General features: G+C 40.2%; 1 protein-coding gene across 1 annotated transcript; it reads left to right on the top strand.

Moving 5' to 3' along the window:
• Positions 1 to 188: 188 nt before the first annotated feature.
• On the top strand, positions 189 to 12572 carry eefsec (eukaryotic elongation factor, selenocysteine-tRNA-specific). Its single transcript, XM_005741352.1, has 7 exons — positions 189 to 864; positions 3086 to 3293; positions 3604 to 3700; positions 4935 to 5099; positions 6309 to 6953; positions 8385 to 8541; positions 11780 to 12572. Exons 1-7 carry the CDS (start codon positions 561 to 563, stop codon positions 11959 to 11961), a joined length of 1758 nt encoding a protein of 585 aa, XP_005741409.1. The 5' UTR covers positions 189 to 560; the 3' UTR covers positions 11962 to 12572.
• The last annotated feature ends 7459 nt before the right edge of the window (positions 12573 to 20031 follow it).

The raw sequence follows: 20031 nt of genomic DNA on the forward strand, positions 1-20031 counted from the left end.
GTGGTAAACTATTGGGCTACGCCAAATATCCCTGAGCATTCATTGGATTAGAGCATGTCAATCACATTAACACTCCAGAGCCCGCCCCTTTGTCGTTTCCCATTTCCGTTTGTGTTTCTGTTGGTTTGTCGTAGTAGAAACTGTTAGAAACTTGCAAATATATGAATTAAAATACAATATAAATGCAGGAATAAAAAGGTAGACGGGTTTTAATAATTTCAAAATTAAGATGTGATTAAAGTGCTATTATGAGTGATCACTTTCCTTTTATGATTTTTGTCTGCTAATAAAAAACAGTTCCCCCTTAACATGTTGTCCATGGGATAGAATACACTGACACTAGGGAAGACTTTCAACAGTTTCCTCGAAAGTTATGTCAGATTTATTACTAAACCACACGCTGTAAGCCACAAAGTATTCGTATATTTTGTTGCGGCTTTGCTAAATAAGCGCAGTCTGTGGCCATAAACTAGCCCCGCTTTTGGTCTGTTTTTGGAGCCGAGTTAAGCGTCTCTCCCAGAGTAGAGAAAAATACGCGCTCCAGGTAAGAGTTCAACAACATGTCCGAATCTTCTGACACCCACACGAAAACGTTAAATTTCAACGTCGGCGTGCTCGGACATGTCGACAGCGGGAAGACGTCGCTCGCCAGGGCGCTCAGCAGCACCGCGTCCACTGCCGCCTTCGACAAGAACCCGCAGTCCCGCGAGAGAGGCATCACTCTGGACCTCGGCTTCTCCTCCTTCACTGTGGATCTTCCCGATCACCTGCGGGACAGCGTGGGGAAGCAGCCATATGACAGCCTCCAGTTTACCCTGGTGGATTGTCCGGGGCACGCTTCTCTCATTCGAACTATCATTGGAGGTGAGCTCTGATGTAGGAGGGTCACGATTTCCCATTTTAAATACAGGATTATCAAAAGAAACGACAACAACGATTTTATCGCGATATTTACAGAAAATGTAAATATGCAGTCAGTTAAATCTACTTTGTGTGTGTATGTGACTGCATGCTGTCTTCTTGGGCAATAAAATAACTTGCAGGAATCTGGGTACAAAAAGTTTGGATGTGAGACCACAGACATAAAATACCTTCATAAACCTCAATTTCACATAATTTCCGTATTGATGCATGCTCAATCATCCAGGTAAGTAAATCTCCAAAAGTTGATTCTGTTCATCTGGGCGTAGCGTTTTCAGAAGGAGAAACGTTTCAACACTCATCCAAGTGAGGCATTTTTTTAAAAACACCACGTCTCAGTGGCTGCACCTTGGTTCACCCCACGGATCTGTCCCCTGACACAAACAGAGAAATATAGTGTACGCTGTTAAGTGCCAGGAGGATTGGCAGGATTTATACATCGGGGAAACCAAACAACCTCTGGCTAAGCGGATGGCACAACACAGAAGAGCCACTTCGTCAGGCCAGGACTCAGCAGTCTATTCACACCTACAGGCCAGTGGACACTCTTTCAGTGATGAGGATTTACACATCCTGGACAGGGAGGAATGCTGGTTTGAGCGTTTAGTCAAGGAGCCCCTTTACGTGAAAAGGGAAAGACCATCTCTGAATTGAGGAGGGGGCCTAAGGGTACATCTCTGCCATCTTACAATGCTGTAATTGTAGCCATTCCCCAACTCCCTGTAAATGGTACTCATCGTCATTGATCAATGGGCTTTGATCAGTGGTTGTTATCATGAGAATTTGCATATTAATTGATCAAGGAACTGACCTCCCAGCCCATTGTTCCCTCAATGGTGCTAGTTTCAATCATTATACAAATGTACTATTTATAAGATTGGGGAAACCTGCAGTCAGCTGAGACTGAAGAATTCACTTGGATGAGTGATGAAATGTTTCTCCCACTGAAAACGCTATGTCCAGATGAACAGAAAAGGCATTTATGCAGGAAAAACATTCAGAATTCACAAATTCTTTTACACATATTTGACTGACTATGACTGACTCACTGGGAAATAGCCTTTGAAACAGAGTGGACTACAGGCAGTCACAACATCACCCAAGTTTATATATAACCATCAAATGAAAAATGGAAAAAGTAAGTGCTGGAACATCATAAGATTTAGTGCTGATCAGTCACAAATGAACAAGTTTGTACAAAACAAGTTTTAACAGTATGTCCATAAAAACATTAAAACATGTCTGGGATGCCTTCAGTAGCACAAACACTGACAGTGTTTGGTGTAAGGGTGTACATTATCAGACTAGTATGTTTGTATCAATCACAACAGATCATTCATTCAGATCTTTGTGAGGGCTGCAGTCAACAGGCCTTAATAGGATAGTAACTACATCCTCGCTACATTTGAGCTTCAATTTGTTGTCCAGCAGAGGGCGCCCTCTCTTTTTCAGCACGCCTCAGTGGGTCTGTGTGTGTTTTGTTTTGTTTTTTTCAAAGCTTGTTTGAAAGTATGTTGAGTTTAAAGGTTGGAAGTATTTGGAGAAACAACTTTAGGATTTGCAGATGTTCAGAGCAAGAAGTCCTGTTTTCTTATTTACTGAACAATAAAAGGTTGTTTTAGAAGCCCATTAAACACTAAATGCATTTGCATTGTGTGACCAGCACTGTAAAAGAAAAAAAAATGCAAGAGCCATTTAGGTGGCACATGCTGTAGATTATGGAGGAGGAAAATTGTGTGTGGATTGGGGTCTATATTAAACTTCCCCTGTAGTCCCAAGTGGGGCGAGCACAGGAAAGAGATGGAGCCAAACAGAGGGAGAGAAAAGAGGGGAGCACAGGAAAGAGAGATTGCCAAAATCAGGAAAAGAAAGAGGGAAAGGAAAGACAACCAAGTGAGCTGCGGCTCCAGTTTCAACCCTCTAGCCTTTTATTCTCTCTTTGCCTCTGTGCACCCCCTCCCTTTATTTCTCCTCTTTTTCTCCTGTTATTTTTGGGTGTCCGTGTCCATTCCTGTTTGCATTGCTGTTGTCGGCTACATAGCCTCTAAGCATTTGCATCTTTTTATAGAGCAGGAAAGCTGAAATGCCTTTAACACAAAGCACTGCATTGTTCCCCTTCAGCTCACTACTTTTCTTTGACCTCTGTGACATCTGCCTCCTCTAGGTGCCCAAATCATCGACCTGATGATGCTGGTGGTGGATGTGGTGAAAGGGGTGCAGACTCAGACTGCAGAGTGTCTGCTGATAGGGGAGCTCACCTGCCCTCGCATGGTTGTTGTCCTGAATAAGATTGACCTACTGCCACCCAACAAGAGACAAAGTGCCATTGAGAAAATGACCAAGAGACTCCACAAAACACTGGAAAGCACCAGGTCTGCAATTATACCTAAAATGATAATTGGGTCACACAGCTGCATAATGTAGAGCCACACATTAGTGGGGTTACGGGGATCCCAAGCACTTGCAGTAATCACAGGTCTAACCCTCATGTCAGCTCCCTCATTTATTACACTTCATATCTCTCCCTCTGTTTCCAGAGTTAGTCTGCTCAGCCTGCTTATATTTCAGTGATGCTTTAAAGACCCCCCCCCCCCGCAAAAAAAAAAAAAACAAAAAACAAAAAAACAAACGAAAACATTGAAGCATGACTTGATTCCACCTTGTTGTTTTTCTGTCGGACAGATTTAAGGATTGTCCTGTGATTGCCGTAGCAGCAAAGCCAGGGGGTCCCGAGGCTCCTGACACAGAGGAGCCACAGGGAGTGCCACAGTTAATAGAGGTAAAAGAGACTGGTTCCACTCTGTTGTTACTAGTTAGTCAATAATAAATGAGTGATCAGTAATCTACTATGATTACTTAATTGATGTGCTTAAAAATAAGTTGGTCACAGCAAGTATTTCTTTAATCACACATTCTCAAAGTACCAAATTCAGTGAGTTAACATGCGTGAAACATTTTTAGATATTATTTAGAATGTGTCTGCTGAGTTTGGATTTATGTTGATAGGTTTTTGTTTTGTGCTGATTCATTCATTCAGTCAAGTGAGTGGAAGAGTAATACAATACAATATAACTTTATTTATAGAGCACATTTAAAAACCAACACTTCACATAAAAGACAGAAAATAAGACAAATATTATAAAAATTTAATATTATTAAATATGTAACATATAAAACATATTAAAAGCACAAAGCCAGAAAAGATATGCATAAAATGTAAGAGTAAATTTGACCTTTTATACATGGGAAGTAAAGCTTCCTGTGTCTCATTGAGCACAGTATATCATGAACTGTAGGGTTGAGTATCACATACTTGTGGGCCACATTAAGTGTCACCACTGGCTCACGGGATGTACATGAAAATTAAATAATCCACAAGGAGCCATAGCTAAATAAATTCTAACTAATGTAAATAAATGCTGTCAACACTTGTCTGTAGTTCTGCCATGAGATAAAAATGTGATGATAATGTTTTAGGCTGTTCTTTTTTTTTTGCGTATCTAAATTATAAATAGTTTTGTAGCCATTATTATTAGTATTTTTTTATTTTCCTCATTGTTTTGAAGAGACAAACGTATGCAATAAGAGCAACATTTGACAGCTGGAAAAGAAGCTCAGTGCTCTCTGGTGGTCAAACTGCAAAGGAAACATTACTTCAGGCACATCTGGAACGTGGAGTTTCTTTACTGCTCGCTGATTTCGATAAACAATTGGTTGATTTTACTGGTCAAACTCAGTCAAGTGTTCAATAAAGCTGAATAAAACGTAACCTAAGGATGGTACTCTGGAGAGTTTATGTACATTTTCCTGGAGTGTGAAAAACTGCTGAGTCGGATCAACTCTGTCAACATAAGAGGCCGAGCTTCAAAAACAGGATTAATGAAGACAAGATATGGATCTCATTAATGCTTGTATGTGTCCGAAACCATAGACGTGACCTTCAGATATTTTTTTCAAATCGATTAGAGTGTCTTTTTTGTATTTCATTTTGAATATGTGCTTTCTCCTTCTAGCTTTTGAAGAAACAGACATACCTACCAAAGAGAGACCCTGGAGGTGACCTCCTAATGGCTGTGGACCATTGTTTCTCTATCCGTGGTCAAGGAACAGTCATGACTGGGACCATCCTGCAGGGGTCACTGGCCATTAATGACACTGTAGAAATCCCAGTGCTAAAGGTGTGTTCCAAAAAAATGGGCACGAATTTGGAATTTCTGATATGTACAAGCACGAAACATTCCCGAGCAGTGGAAAAACATTCGAAGGAACCGCAGTTTCGGAAGTTCAGAAGTTGAGTTGGCTGTGGGCAGAAAAAGGGACGGCTTGCCGGCTGGGATCAGAGGATGTGTCAGTTTAGTACGAGGGAAGGATGAGGGGACTGGGGGTGGACTGGGAGCACAGGAGTTGGGTAATTTAGACCAGATGCAAACTATGAGCATGTCTCAGTGGTCTTGTGTGCAGTCATCATGGTCACCTCTTGGAGGCAGCATATAGCTAAATTGATAGCCACTTGTTAAGGAGCCTCAATCCAGCTTACGGGGGATTTTGTCTGTGTAATAGGCAACAAACACAACCATGAAATTCTCAGTGTCAAGCTAGGGATCGAGAGTGTGGTGTGACATATACGTATACATAGATGCTCATCTGGACACCTTTAAATCATCCATGTGTTCACCTGTTTTTGGAGATGCGTATTTGGTGTAACAAAACAAAGCTTGGCATCTATTTTTCAATCAGTGTCTTATTTATCTTCATATATATTCAAATATGATTTTTACTCTTCAGGTCCTTTTCTCAGAAATTAGTCATGTATAATATTTTACACTTTAATGGGACTTTTTAAATATCCAAGAAGTTTAATTATTTGTCTTTGCATTTATCAAAGCTAATATGCTGACAAATAGTTCTTATCTTTTAGAGATGAAAAGTGCACTTTAAACTGTAACTTATACAAGCTTTTTGTTTACATGTGTGCATGTTTTATTGATAAAATTCCGTTAAAGGGCGTTTTTGTGTGTTTTAAATATCAGAGTACAGGAGAAAATGATAACTATTATAACTGATGTTTCGTTTCTTTTTAATCTCTACATGTATTCTGGGTTTGTTTTTCAAATTTTACCTCTAAAATGAAAACATTGATTAAAAAAAATGATAAAGGGAATATAAAACATTATTCTCTTTCAAAAGGAACCTATAGGAAGTTAAATTCTAAGCTGTAAACTTTATTGTAGAGCCCTAGTATGCTTTCTCCTTCTCAGTTTTGCAGTTGTAGCTTTGTATCTGTTACATCTCAGTCTCTTATTACGTTTACATGAGGAAACTTTATTGTTTGTATTTAAATGTGTTTTGAGCTGTGTTATTTATTTCTCTATGCTCTCTGACATCAGGTGACCAAGAAGATAAAGTCGGTGCAGATGTTTCGGAAGCCCGTGTCTGGGGCCATGCAGGGGGATCGGGTGGGTGTGTGCGTAACACAGTTTGACCCTAAACTGTTGGAGCGTGGTGTGGTGTGCACCCCTGAATCCCTGCGCACGCTCTTTGCAGCTGTCATCTCTGTAAGGAAGATAGGCTACTTCAAGGGCTCTCTGTCCACCCGTGCCAAGTTCCACATCACAGTGGGTCACGAGACAGTCATGGCAAAGGTGACCTTCTTTGGCCTGCCACCTGTGGGTGCCTCAGAGCCCCCTCCAGACTCTAAGCCGCCTCCATCAGAGCCCTGCTCACTAGAAACTCCGTTCACCTTCGACAGGGAGTACTTCTACCAGGATGAATATGTAACTGGTCAGGGAGAGGGGAGTTTGGGGCCTGACCCAGAGCAGTGGGCTCTATTGGAGTTTGAGCGGCCAGTCACGTGCCCTTCGCTCTGTCTAGTAATTGGCTCAAAGCTAGATACAGACATCCACGCCAATGCATGCCGGCTGGCTTTCCAGGGCCGTCTGCTGCAGGGGTTTGAAGATAAAAACTACGCTGAGACCGATCTACCTCGTCTGCGCATTTACAAAACCAAGCACAAGGAGGGACAGGTGGAGAGGGTGAGTGCACGCTCAGCAGTTTGTCTCTCATTTAAAATGATCAGTGTGGTGACCTTTCAGCCTTCTTTGGAGTCCGCTCCTTGCATCTCTGCCCGCTCTGTCACCTTGCGCTCCTTTTGCGTGCTCTGAATCTTTGGATGTTTCTCATTGCTGGTGGCACTGGAGCGTGTCGCAGACAGAGCCCCTATTGTATATTCATAAACAGACACGTACACACAAACAAGCATGCATATGCAGCTCTGGTGAGCAATATTTGAGGCATGGGATGGGTATGCATGCCTTAGCATGTGCTGTGACAGAGGTGTGCGTGGGTGGCCGCCTGACGCCACTAGTCCTGTCTAGCTGTCAGAGGCTGGCGCTGTTTGGACACACCTGAGTGGCACACGAATATCCACATCCACTGTGAACTAGCCTAACTCTCCCTTCTGTCTGCCTGGGCGTCTTTCGCTCTCATTCTCTTCCTCTCTGTCACATACTCTCGCCACCTTTATTTTCATATTTATGTGATTGCTTTTTCATTGTGTCCTGAATCCCGAGCCGCTCTCTCTGTGGTTTTCATCAAACATCTAACTGACTTAACTTGGATTTGTCATTTTTTCAGAAACTTAACAAGTTATATTAAAATTTTTGTTCACACTAAGTGTGATGTTGATAATAGCTGTTGTCATTCTGTGTGTTACATTCTGTGTGTGCAGCTTCCCTGCATGTTTCCCTCATAGAAAGGCAGATTCAGGTCAGGGTTCAAGTGTGTGAATTAGTTTCCTGCGTTAGCACCTCAGGCTGTTGACAGCTCCACTCGCTAACTCAGGAGCAGAACAGCATGTGCACGAGGTCAGACAGTGGTCGTGTGACGTTAACGTTGTCACTCGTGTGTCTCCCAGAATGCAGCAGTTATGCTTCAAACTTAAAGAATGTCCTTTTGGTAAAAGAACACATTAGTGGCATTGTTGAGATATGACGAACTCGAACAGCCACAATTCAGACGGTCTGTCAAACGACGTATACAGCAACTGTATTTTTTTTTTATCAGCTCATCAGTCACGCTTGCGATACATCAGGGTCAAATGTTCAAGAATGAATGAGGGTTAAGCAGAAGAGAAAGGAAGAGCTGGTGATGAGGGCGAGTTGGAGACAGAGCGGTGCCCTCACGTTATCAGATTAGCAGCGGGTTATATTGACTTAGTGATGGATGATAATCGAGAAATAAAAGCAAATATGCCATTAAGTGCACAACCATGGAAAAGAGAGTGCGAGACAGCCAGGCCGCGGGACTCGAAGAATGCAGCTGGACGGTGCAATTGATGAGGATGTGGGACAGATCAGCTCTTTGTGACGGAGGATTAAGTCACCACAAGATGAGCAATAAATGAATTATTAGATCATACGCTGCCTTGCACACTGTTTGCATCATTGTTGCTCTCTTGTGCCCAGGTAACCGATGATTACACTGTGATTGGCCGCAGCCTGTTCAAGAAGGAGACCAATCTCCAGCTCTTTGTGGGGTTAAAGGTCACCTTGTCCACAGGAGAAACTGGTGTCATTGAGGGTGGGTTTGGCCAGAGCGGGAAGTTCAAGATTCACGTACAAGGTAAGGATTTAGTGAAACAACTACCCTGATGTTTTCTGCTGCACATAACAGTCTCTCCCCCTTCATCAGTGCTCACATCAGGAGCAAATTCTCTGTCTTTCCTTGAATTTTTGGGGCTCACCGGACAGTTTTCAGGATGTGGTAAAAGTGGTAGGCCTGACATCCCGAGCCACATTCCCAGGATTCCTCTGGGGATTGCACGTGTTCCGGGGGAAGCCTGATCAGTGTTTATTTTACCTTCTGTTGCTCAAAACCCACGACTCCACACCAGGAGGGAAGAGAAAACAAAAATATCTAGAAAGAGAGCCTCACCTACATCCTTTTTGCTGCCTTACTCCTGCATAATCAAAAGTCTTACATATACTGTCACGCACATCTTCAGGCAGGAACATAACATGAGACATTCAGGGGTATAAGACAGAGAATGATGGGTTATGATCTGTTTGAGCAGTTGTACTCCTAACCCTCAAGTGAATCCATCATATTTTGTATAAGAATACTTTTTTAATGGCTTTACATACAGATTCTTACCAACATCATTAAGTGAGGTGGTCTCCTTGGCAAAGCCAAAGTCTGTGAGCTTGAGCAGGGCACCGGGTCTCTTTCAGGAATACAGTAAGTTCTCTGGCTGCTGGGAGTATTCAGGAATCTAACAAAAAGATATGATTACAAGATTAGTAACTAAATCACCCTCAGTTGAAAGAAAAAAAAAGTAAATTTCTTATGAATAAGTATGATAAGCCAATGACAAATCGCTTGACATCTCTGTGGGCGATGTTGATTGCGTGTAGAAATTGGATAGCCTCACCTGTGGTCTTCATGATGTTAGTAGCCTCTGAAGTGGTGAGACTGTCTGGTCTTAAAACAGATAATAAATGACTGGACTGAAAAGCTTGTCACCATCCATGCTAAAAATTCAATTTAAATTTGCCAGTTTGTTAATCAGTTCAAGTAAATCATTGCGATAAAAATTGCCAGTAAAAACCTATTAGGAATCTACTAGGACCAGCCAGAGTCTACGAAAGGCACAGAAGGTAGGTTGCTATGGTTGCTTTCACGCTCTTTTAGTATAACTAAAAGAGAGATTAGCAGTTGATCATTTTAAACACAGGTCTAAACAGATCGTTAATGTGTTCAACAGCAAAGATGGAGGATGACAAACTCTCTTAATGCCCCCTTTATGGTTCAGAAACTTAACATCAGCATGCGGCATGTACTGTACAGACATACGTATGTAAAGTAATGAATCCTGGTTTTCAATATTTTTTATGCAATGAGGAGTTTCAGCATCCCAGTTCTACTAAATCTTTTCTCAGCTTTAGAAGGGATGTATTGTCCTCATATTCTCAAAAGCAACAATTTTCCTTGATCAAACAGATTTCCTCAACCAGCTCTGGTTGCTCTTGTTGTTCTGGTTGCTCAGTTGTCAAACTGCATGTACTTCTGGATATCTCTGATTCTCACATGGTACACCACAAAATATTAAAGAGCAATGTTTAGAAGCTGAAAAATACAGTAAAAACAAAGCTTATAATGTAAAAATAAAACGCATATATTTCAAGGGCCATAAATAGAAACATGTTCCTTATCTAACTTCCTGTAGGAAAAAACCCCCTGAAAAAATTTAGATTCCAAGAAATTCATGATAGGAAACATTTTATTTTTAAATGTTATAAGCTTATAACAGGAGGAAAAGACGAATATGTAGTTGTTTGGAGGTTAAAGCAGTTTGTATATGCTGGAAGTCTGAAGTAGTTTCTTTCTCACTCAGTGTAAAAAAAAAAACAAAACAAAGCAAAACAAAGTATTGAAATGCTTTTACTCTAGTACACAAGTTAACTTGTAAATATTATGAGCTCTCCTGTGGCCAACACAGGTCTGTTTCTAATGTGTGTGCCTGCTTTTACACAGACTGCACCCACAGATTATTTCCTGTTCAAATCAGCTGTTCATACCTGCATTATTCATAGGGCTGCAACTAATGATTATTTTTATCATTCAGCTGAGCATATAGTCTAAGATAATATTCCTATAATTGTGTGTTATGTTAGAAATAGGTAAGAGGCCTATCCACAGATTTCTTGTACAGAGTAGAAGTAGTAGTGACCGGAGTATTACTGATTGTTACTACTTTTCTAAATATACCGACACAAAACTGTCAGTATATTTGCCACTGCACATGTTCTCCAAGCATGTGTACTTTACCACTGAAAAGCCCAAAAGAACTGTGTAATACATTAGGTTGCTGTCGTTGTATTGATTCAGTCACTTCGTATCTCCACAGAAAACAAAGTGATCTTCACACCAAAGACAGTTTTTATCCGTATTTTATGCTTTTTGCTTATTAACTTTGAACCACATCTGACAAATATTTTTTAAGTAAAAATCGTCATGCTTTGAGAGAAGCTTTAAGTTTGTGTAGTACCTGTAAAGTTTAATTTTGCTGTGTGTGGAAAATGCCAAGACATTGGCAGCATTTGTGGGCAGAAAACAAAATAGCAATCCTCATGTGTCACTTGAACTCAAGTGATAGGGTGTGGGAGGGCGTGTTTTGTGGTGGCGAACGGGGCATTTTCAGCTGATCAAAGATAACAAGAAGAAATTTCTGGCTGCGCTGCAACCATAACAACCCTCACGCTGGCATAACGATAACAAGAAGAATGCTGGCGCCGCTGTACGTGAGGTCAGACAGCCAGCGTGTAAAGCAGTGAACTGAGACCATTTTTTACCTTCCGTGTGCAAGGCAGCAAGCAAACACGCATTCAGTTTGTTCCCTCGAAAAGACATACAGACAGACGACAAGATATGATAGAGAAGGACTTGCATTGCACGCCTAACTGGCATCGAACAATAAACTGAGCATTCGCATGGGTTGGTATGGCTTAAAATAAGGCCAATATGAGAGGAAAGTGATGACTGAGAAGCTAACAGATAGATGCGACACAACGTGGAACTGTGTAGATTATAACTAGGAGCAACTGCGACCTGGTTTTCTACATACTGTCGTCAGTTACATCAGGAGCACGAAGGCATCAGTTGTTTTTGAGGTCAGCACATTGTTACAACATCAACTGCACACATAACTGAAAAGATCCATATCATGTATCACATATGCCATCACAACTACTGTTCATACTGTCGGACAGTATAAAGTAACAATCTTAACGTTTTCTGTGTTTCCATCAATGCAGTTTTTAATACAGTTTGAGTTGACCTTGATGTTGATGTTTTTCTTTAGAGGGTCTTCGACCAGAAACCAAGCAGCTGTTTTCCTCCGCCTCTAAGAAGAAAGGGAAGAGTGGGAGCAAAGGTGCAACTGCAAATGAAGAGGAGCCCAGAACAGATTTTCAGCCTGTTAGCATTCACTTGCATTTCAAGCGATATGTCTTTGATCCCCATAAAAAGATGGTTCAGTCTTGACCTCTGCTGCGCACACTTATAGACAGACACCATTGGTGACAGAGAGTAAGATAGAGAAGTTGTTTGAGAAGTCTTGGCACAAAGAGAGGTGACTGCCAGGCTGTGTTAACTCTCATTGCCTTTCTTTTTTTCTGGAGATGGAGACAGTCTGCTGAAATGCAATGATTGTGGGACGCTAAACGCATGCAAAGCAGTGATTGTTTTATCTCAGTTTAACGAGCTGGATCTAATCCTGTTTGCTCCATCAGAAGGGTGAAAGCTGCTCAACAGATCTCAATACGTTTGATTTATCTTTGAAAGAAATCAAGGCTTTTGTTCTTCTTTATTGATAAAAACAGAATTGATTCAATCATTCTGACTAGAAACTAACTTTTGTCTTTGTTGTTTATGTGTGTGTGTGTGTTTAGTTTTTTTTATTTTAAATTTCATCTGAGAACTTGTTGGCATAAAGACTTTAGCACTGTAGAAATACTAAACTCACGTTCACTCAGGTCTTCTTTGCTCAGTGACTGGGTTTGGCTGCATCTTTAACTAATCGGTGATCATTGGCAGTTTGTATGATATTTGATTTCTGTTCAATATTGATGATCTCAGAGAATTAAAACAAAACTCCTGTTAAGACTGTTTTGTTTTTTTTCGGGAGGGGGGGGGAGTATTTATGCATAAAGTAGTACACTGGGGGTTCAATAGTAGCCCTACTGTACTGTTCATATACTGATAATGCTCCAGCAGAGTGCAAGTTACAGAAATGACATTAGTTTTGCTAAATTTATAGTCAATAAAATATATAATGCACACTATATATCGTCAAATAATAATGCAAGCAATCAGAATTGCTGTTTGAGTTGAAAAGAAGGAAGTCTTGTGCATTCTGACTCCAGACACAAGAAGAAAAATGGTTTGCACATGATTTAGTCTCCCTTCTTTAAACCCTAAAAAAAGGGACATCAGTGTTGCCGCTAATCAGCAGTTATCGAGAAGTTGCTGTTCAGCCACGGTCACGTCTCTGTGCCTGAGTATGCGTGTATGTACGTGTCCATCCTGTCAGTGTTATTGGGCGGGGCTGTGAGAATGCAGGACGCTCGATATGTAGCGGATGATGTCAGCAAACTGTTCCTGTGAACAGCGACTCTATCTCAGCAGGAATCTGTGGAAATTGGAGAGAGGGGGGGGTAAGGAGGGAGGAGGGGCAGCAGGAGCAAGAGGGGACACTGGAAGGATTGTTCCTCTGAGTGACAGTCCTTTTAGTCTTATCTCCTCTCGTTCCTCTTATAGAAAACCAGACAGAGAAAAAAAATCTGTCGCTTTTTACTCCTGGTCTCTCCAATTTCTCTTTCTTGCTCCACCTCCCCCTCTTTCATTCTGGTTTTTATAGAACCCCCTCCCCTTTTTCTCTATTACTGGCTTTGTTATGAGGCTGTCATGGAAATTAGCTTTTTGGTTCCTAAATATTTCCCCAGTGTTACAATTAAACCGGCATACCATGACAGCGCACATATTTGCGTCATTGCCCAAGTTTAAGATCTTAAACATAACAAAACAATAGTGTGCATGTTTGGTTTGTTTCCATATGTCATAATCTCCATTACTATAAGAATGTCCTCAAACAACAAAAGCATTAAAATCAAAACATGGTGGATAAAAGATAATAGATCGCGATTACCTTGATAAAGATCTTGTGTTTCATTAATACAGATGTGATAGCGAGCACACTGAAACCCCCCCCCCCCTTTTTTTTTTTTAACATGCATGCTAATCCTGTTGTGTATGGATGAGACAGAGGGGTTACACTTATTCCTGCAACATTGTGGCCTACATGTCCTCATATTCTCTTTTCCCACACATCCTGTAATGTGCCCCCTTTCTGTTTTCCTCCAAAGAGATGAAATACAGCAATGACCATTTTCCCTTCAACACCCCTTTCCTTTTTACTGGTGACCTCCAGGTCAGACAGGAGTCGAGGGTCAACGTCTGAGCGTCTGATTGTTTATAGATGGAAAACATTCGCTGATGAGCGCTGATAACAAGCTGGGTAGGAGAAAGAAAAGAAGGAAGAGTAGATTATTGGCAAGGCAGAGGAGGAGGGCTGCAGAGAAGCATTTCAAGACAAGAGGAGCTTGAAAAGACTAAGTAGCAACTATTTCATTGGTAAACGGCTGTATCATCAATTAACAATTAATCCAGGGAGGCTAATTCTTCTGCATTGTTTTATATCTTATTTTCCTTGCAAGCAATTCCAGATATTCTTTGTGTTTGTTTTTTTACATTTGTATTTTATTTATTTATTTTTACCATACAAATGAGTCTAAAATAACTTTTTAAAGAATCTTTGCCATCAGACAGCTGCACCGTACTAATGAGACACAGACAGATAGAATCACCCTCGGCCTCATCACTCCTCTGAACCGTCACATGCAAATATAATTAGCTATGATTAAAATGAGCGGCGTTTAATTAATACCTCCGCGGCCTCTTTCTGTCGACTTTTCCATTTCCTGCGCCGCTTATCTCAGATCCTCCCATCAGCTGTGTAAGTCTTTCTAGGTGTTTTGTTCTTGACACGTGCTTTTGTAAAATATGGATGTGATCAGAGAAGAACATTAAACCTATATAAAGTCACAAGGTTTATTTCACTTCCAAAACAGTTTGAAGCACGTCTGCAGTAACCAGATGAGCACAATGTGAAAATGCAATTCCAAGTCATTTTTAAAATGTTTCTGACTTCAACAATGCCAAAGTCAGAACCACAAAATATGCACATCTGACTATCTGACTTTATTTGATGTTCATGTACTCTTGCACAAGTGTTAATTTAACATGACTGAAATTCACTTAAATTACCAAAATGGTTGTGGCCACTTAATCTCACTTAATCTTTAGTTGTGGTTATGGAGGGTCTTCAATTTATGGGCAAAAGAGATATTTAAATGATGCAAACTGTGGAAATATAATAATGGCTTATTTATTTATTTATTTACTTTTAGCACATGTGATATATTGAATGCTATTTCAATAAATAAAAAGTAAAAATGTAAGGGTTAGAAGCCAGAAACAGTAAGTGCTAGGATTTGGGACACTCTGCAAAAAAGAACTTTTGGGATGTGTCCACTTAGAAAAGGAACATTTTTTATTTGTCGGAAAAAATTCCAGAACTCAAAAAACAACAGAACAAACATAAAACTAATACTAATACAGATAAATTATATATAATATAATATAATAATAATTGTAATAATACAGATAAAACGTAAATATTCCCTGAAGACTCCCTTCTTTAGATATGAGGAGCAGCAGGCACCAGCAGTGGTGAGTGCAGACTGCCTCTTTCATTTCAGTCATAAATCTGCTGGCGCTGTGAGCTGCTGCTCAAGAGTTATTTTCAATTTTCATAAAAGTTGGGCATCCCTGTTTTGTTTGTTTTTTTCACTTTTCCTCTTTCACGTCTGTTTTATTCATTTTAGTATTATTAGTCTCAGGAGTCAAGGGGAGGTAAAATACAGACTTCTGCATATGTGTTATCATAATGTAAACATATAGAGAGATTACACTTCTGGTATTGTATAATATAAAAGCATTCTTTTCTTATGGACAACCCTCCTCATAGATTTGCAGTGATGTTCATTAATAGTTTGTACTGTACTGTTTGTTTTGTTTTGTTTGTTTGTTTGTTTGTTTTTACCAGAGAAGTTTGTTTCACATAATTTGTTTTTAACAGTCATTATAGTTATTAATTGTGTCAGCAAGTTTTAGAAAAAGGCTTTTATTCATGTAACCAGCTTCTAAAACCAAATTCTTTATATCCTTTGCACATTAAAGAGCCCCATTAGCTGATTTATCCACAAAACTTTTTTAAAGCCTAAGCAGAACACCATAATGAAAGAAAAGCTTTTAAAACCACCATTGTTTTCCCATCATCACTGAGTTGTTTGCATATCTCTTCCTCTCTCATTTACACAGACAGAAAAAACATGCAAATTAGTGCTGGCACCTCAATAAAGCAATCTATTGATGTACTGTTTCCACACCCTGGCGTACACACATGCACACACAGTCTGTTTTTACCGCTGCTGTCATCGTCTCATCTCCTTCCTCATCTCACCTCAGGATGAGGGGACGGTCAGTGAAAGGCAGAGGCTGATGGCTGAAGAATAACAGTCGATCATTATAGCTGAGCTCAGCAGAGTCCAGCAGTCCAGGTCAGTGACCATCTGAAGCATCACCTTGGTAAAAAAAAAAACCCAAAGAACCTTTCTGTGTGTCAGTAGATGTCAATGCACCTTCACACATACAGTGGAATGAGAGGAGACAAATATACACAAACACCTGCAGCTTTGATTGAGATTACTGTGAAGAGCAGTGGCAGTGTCTTTAGCTCTGTTTATTTATTTTTGTTAGCGTAGCATGGATGCATAGAATTATTGCTAGACTAATGAATTGCCCTATCCAGTACAATGGCCAGTATTAGGTTAATGATAATGCATGCATGTAAATAAGGGTCATGTAACAAGAAATTCAGAAACGCCTCAGGTAATTTTTAAGCAGTTAACAAACAGCATTGTCATTATGTAGTTTATTAATTAAGGATTTCTGTAAAGTTTATGTTTGGAAACATTAAGTGTGATGTGATTCCTGCTCCAAAAACGCTAAATCTGATTTGAAATACTGCTATCCCTTTCAGTGTTGTTGCATTTTCTTTTTCTTATCCAATTCAATCAATTCAGTGAGAGGCAGGGTGTACATCTTGGACAGGTTGCCAATCTTCCACAATGCTAACACAGAGAGACAGACAAACATCCAGGCTCACATTCACACGCATGCTCAGTTTAGAATCACCAATTAACCTAAAACGCATGACTTTGGTCTGTGGATGGAAGCCAGAGTAACAAGAGAGAACCCACACAGACACAGGGAGAATATGCAAGCTCCACACAGAAAGGCCCCAGACTGGCTTCAAAGTGGTAACCACCACAGCACCTTCCTGTGGGCTGTTATTTTATGATGTATATCTAGAAGTCCACTGCTGACGAGCTGCCAAGTGCTGGAGCTCTTCCACTGTGTCAAAAAGGGAGACCATTCAACTTTAAATGTGACTTTATGGGTAACAACGTCAAAAGAACCAAACATGAACAAGAGGGTGCACAGTGGCAAAATGGCACATGCCACAATTTAAGTTGCTAAATTTCCTCTCTTACTGATCCTGCTGGTCACACCTCTGACCTGGTCCACCAACTCATAAGTTCTTCAATTAAAAATAGCAGTTCGGTAAATTAGATTTTTCTGGGCACCTCACACGTTTGGCTGATTGATCTTTGTAAACAAAAATCTAAAGGTTGTCTTTAAATATGGAAAAATGACATTTGTAACAATATTATTACAATTTCTTTTATTTCATAAATATCACTGATCATACATTTCTCTCTTAACCCTCCGTTTTTAAAAATGTATTCTAACATAAAACATATAATTGTCATCAGTGATGCCGTTAGCTCTGTTTACAGCTTTAGCTATCACAACTATTGGCAGGATTTTACTTTGAGATCCTGTGTAGGTTTCCAGTAATTATGTTAAAGCAACATAGTAATGAATCTGAAGGAAAAGCCTGAAGCTGTTCCCATTCTAGCATTCTGTTACTGCCGAGGGGACTTTGGTCTGCAGGGAGGAGGGTTTAAAACTCGGGGTCCAGCAGTAAAATTGCTGCTGGTGGGGTCATATGATGCGCAGGGTCATGTGAAAAGTCACTTGCACTCTGCATAACCTTGTAAAAAACGTAAAAGACATGTCAGCTATTCTTGGATCTTCATGCTTGTTTTACAATTGAATGAAATGTCTTCAGGGAAGTTTGGGGGAGTCCATCTGGCCTGATGTAACTCAGAGGTAGATGTTATGCTTCGATTAGTCACCAAACATGATAGTCCCAAGCAGAAGAAGCCAGTCCTAACTCATTCCTCATGTGTCACGCAATTTATGTTTGTTTCAGAAATCACTGAGCCTAAAATATCTTGAACTAATTTATTCATTAGTGAATGGCAAACAGCATCTTGTTCATGTTCAGGGATCTAAAATCAAAGTATCTGGTAAGCAAATAAATACACTTGCATATATGGAACAACATAAAGTACTGTGCAAGAGTCTTGAGTCATGTCTAATGTCTTCACATTTGCTAGGAAAATGCAAAGCAGATGCAGAAACGTGCAAGACATGAAAATAAAGTATATGAGGCAAAAATAAGTTTGTACAGTTTTAACCTGCTGGAACATCAGTATCTGGTCATCTTCATTTTTCAACACGCACTGAACTCTCAGGCAAGATCTTGTAATTTCTTTAAGTGGTCTTCAGGAAAAGTTCTTCAGGCTTCTTGAAGGACATTCAAAGCTCTTCTTTGTATGTTTCTTCCTTTTGTCCCGTTTCCTGTTGAGATGATCCCACGTTGCTTCAATAATGTTGAGGTCCGGGCTCTAGGGAGGCCAATTCATGACTGATAGTGCTGCATTATGTTTCTTTTTCTATACTGGTATGCTTTTAATATTGGTAGTGGTTGGGAACATTGTCATGCTGATCATTGATTAACTGTGAAAAGATCTCCAACACCACCAGCTGAAATGCAGCTCAAAACCATGACAGACCCTCCACCATGTTTTGCAGATGATTGTCGACACTCACTGTTGTACCTCTCCTGACATCCTCCATACATATTGATGATAATTTGGCAAAAGTTTCAAATTTGGATTCACCACTCCAGCACATCTGTTGCCACTGATTTTCAGCTCAGTTTTTGAGTAATGTAGCATACCTCAGCCTTTTCTCTCTGTCTGCCATATTTAAAAATGGCTTTTTGACAGCTACCCTTCGACTGAGACTAATTCTGATGAGGCTTTGGCAAAGAGTGGATGGCTAAAAAAAAGAAACTGAAAAAGAAAACCCTCTTAGCTGCCTGTTAGCTAGGAACGTCTTCTTCTTCTGTTTTTTGATGAGTACAGTCTCTGGCTTCATGTGAAAATTATTTTTGATTTGTTATACTTTGTAGCAGCTTTAATTACTCTTTAAAAAATCTTTATTGAGAGAAAGTGTTCCAACAACAGCAGCGGGGAGAGTTGTACTGGACTGCTGTACTTGCTACTGTGGATAAAGCAAATATAAAATGTTTTTATATTTAAATTGTCCATTTGAATGCATTTGAATTTGACTTTTGCTGCACTGTCATTATGTGGGATTTGGAGGCAATGGAAAACCAGTAGCACACTTAAGAACCTCAGGATCTAAATTTGAGGAAACCACAAATCATTATTTAACTGCCAGTGAAAAGCTGTTTACAGATTTAGTGGTTCGTCATAGAGTAATACATTAACATTACTTTAAACCCACAAAAAAAAAAAACTCTAAAAGACTTTCTTTCTTGGGCAAACACAAAGTTATCAGATTAAATAATATTTATTGTGCTTTTTGGCCTACACTGTGTGTACTATAATGGACCAGTTTGTATATAGACTTAATCCAGGACTGACTCTGGGGTTCTGATGGGCTAGAGGGTTTTGTATCTTCAGGGGGACCCAGACATGGCTCTGGTTCTGTCTGGGACCCATCTGAAAGTACACTGTCAGGCTGGCCCAAACACTGGCTGATGGGGCTTTTAGAAGAGCAGAGTGAGTGACAGAAGTTTAGAGGAGATCTGACACTGCAGCCTGTGGTGCTGCTGTTTATGTATGTATGCTAGCCCTCCAAAACCAGTGTTTATGAAAACAGTGGCTCTCTGCCAATCAGATACAAGCTCTATGCCTGGGACAGGGTCGGCTCCTCCGAGAGCACAGAAAAGACAGAAAGACAGAAAAAGATAGAAATGTTCAAGAAGACAAGAAAAATGGACAGTAACACAAATGGAAAATATAAAAACCAGACAGGGGGGTTCATTTAATGCAAGTGTGGTCAGAAATGACTCCCCAATGCTCTCATTGTCTGTCTTTATTACGTCCTCTGTCAGTTTCTCTCATTCCCTCTCGTTCCAAATGTTTTTGCTAAACTCTAGAAAAAGTACTTTGCCTTTCTCACTAATCCTCTCCTGCCTTTAATTTGATT

Source organism: Pundamilia nyererei, unplaced genomic scaffold, assembly GCF_000239375.1.
Source record: "Pundamilia nyererei isolate P.nyererei 1_Seehausen unplaced genomic scaffold, PunNye1.0 scaffold00110, whole genome shotgun sequence".
In the NCBI taxonomy this organism is placed as follows: Eukaryota; Metazoa; Chordata; class Actinopteri; order Cichliformes; family Cichlidae; genus Pundamilia; species Pundamilia nyererei.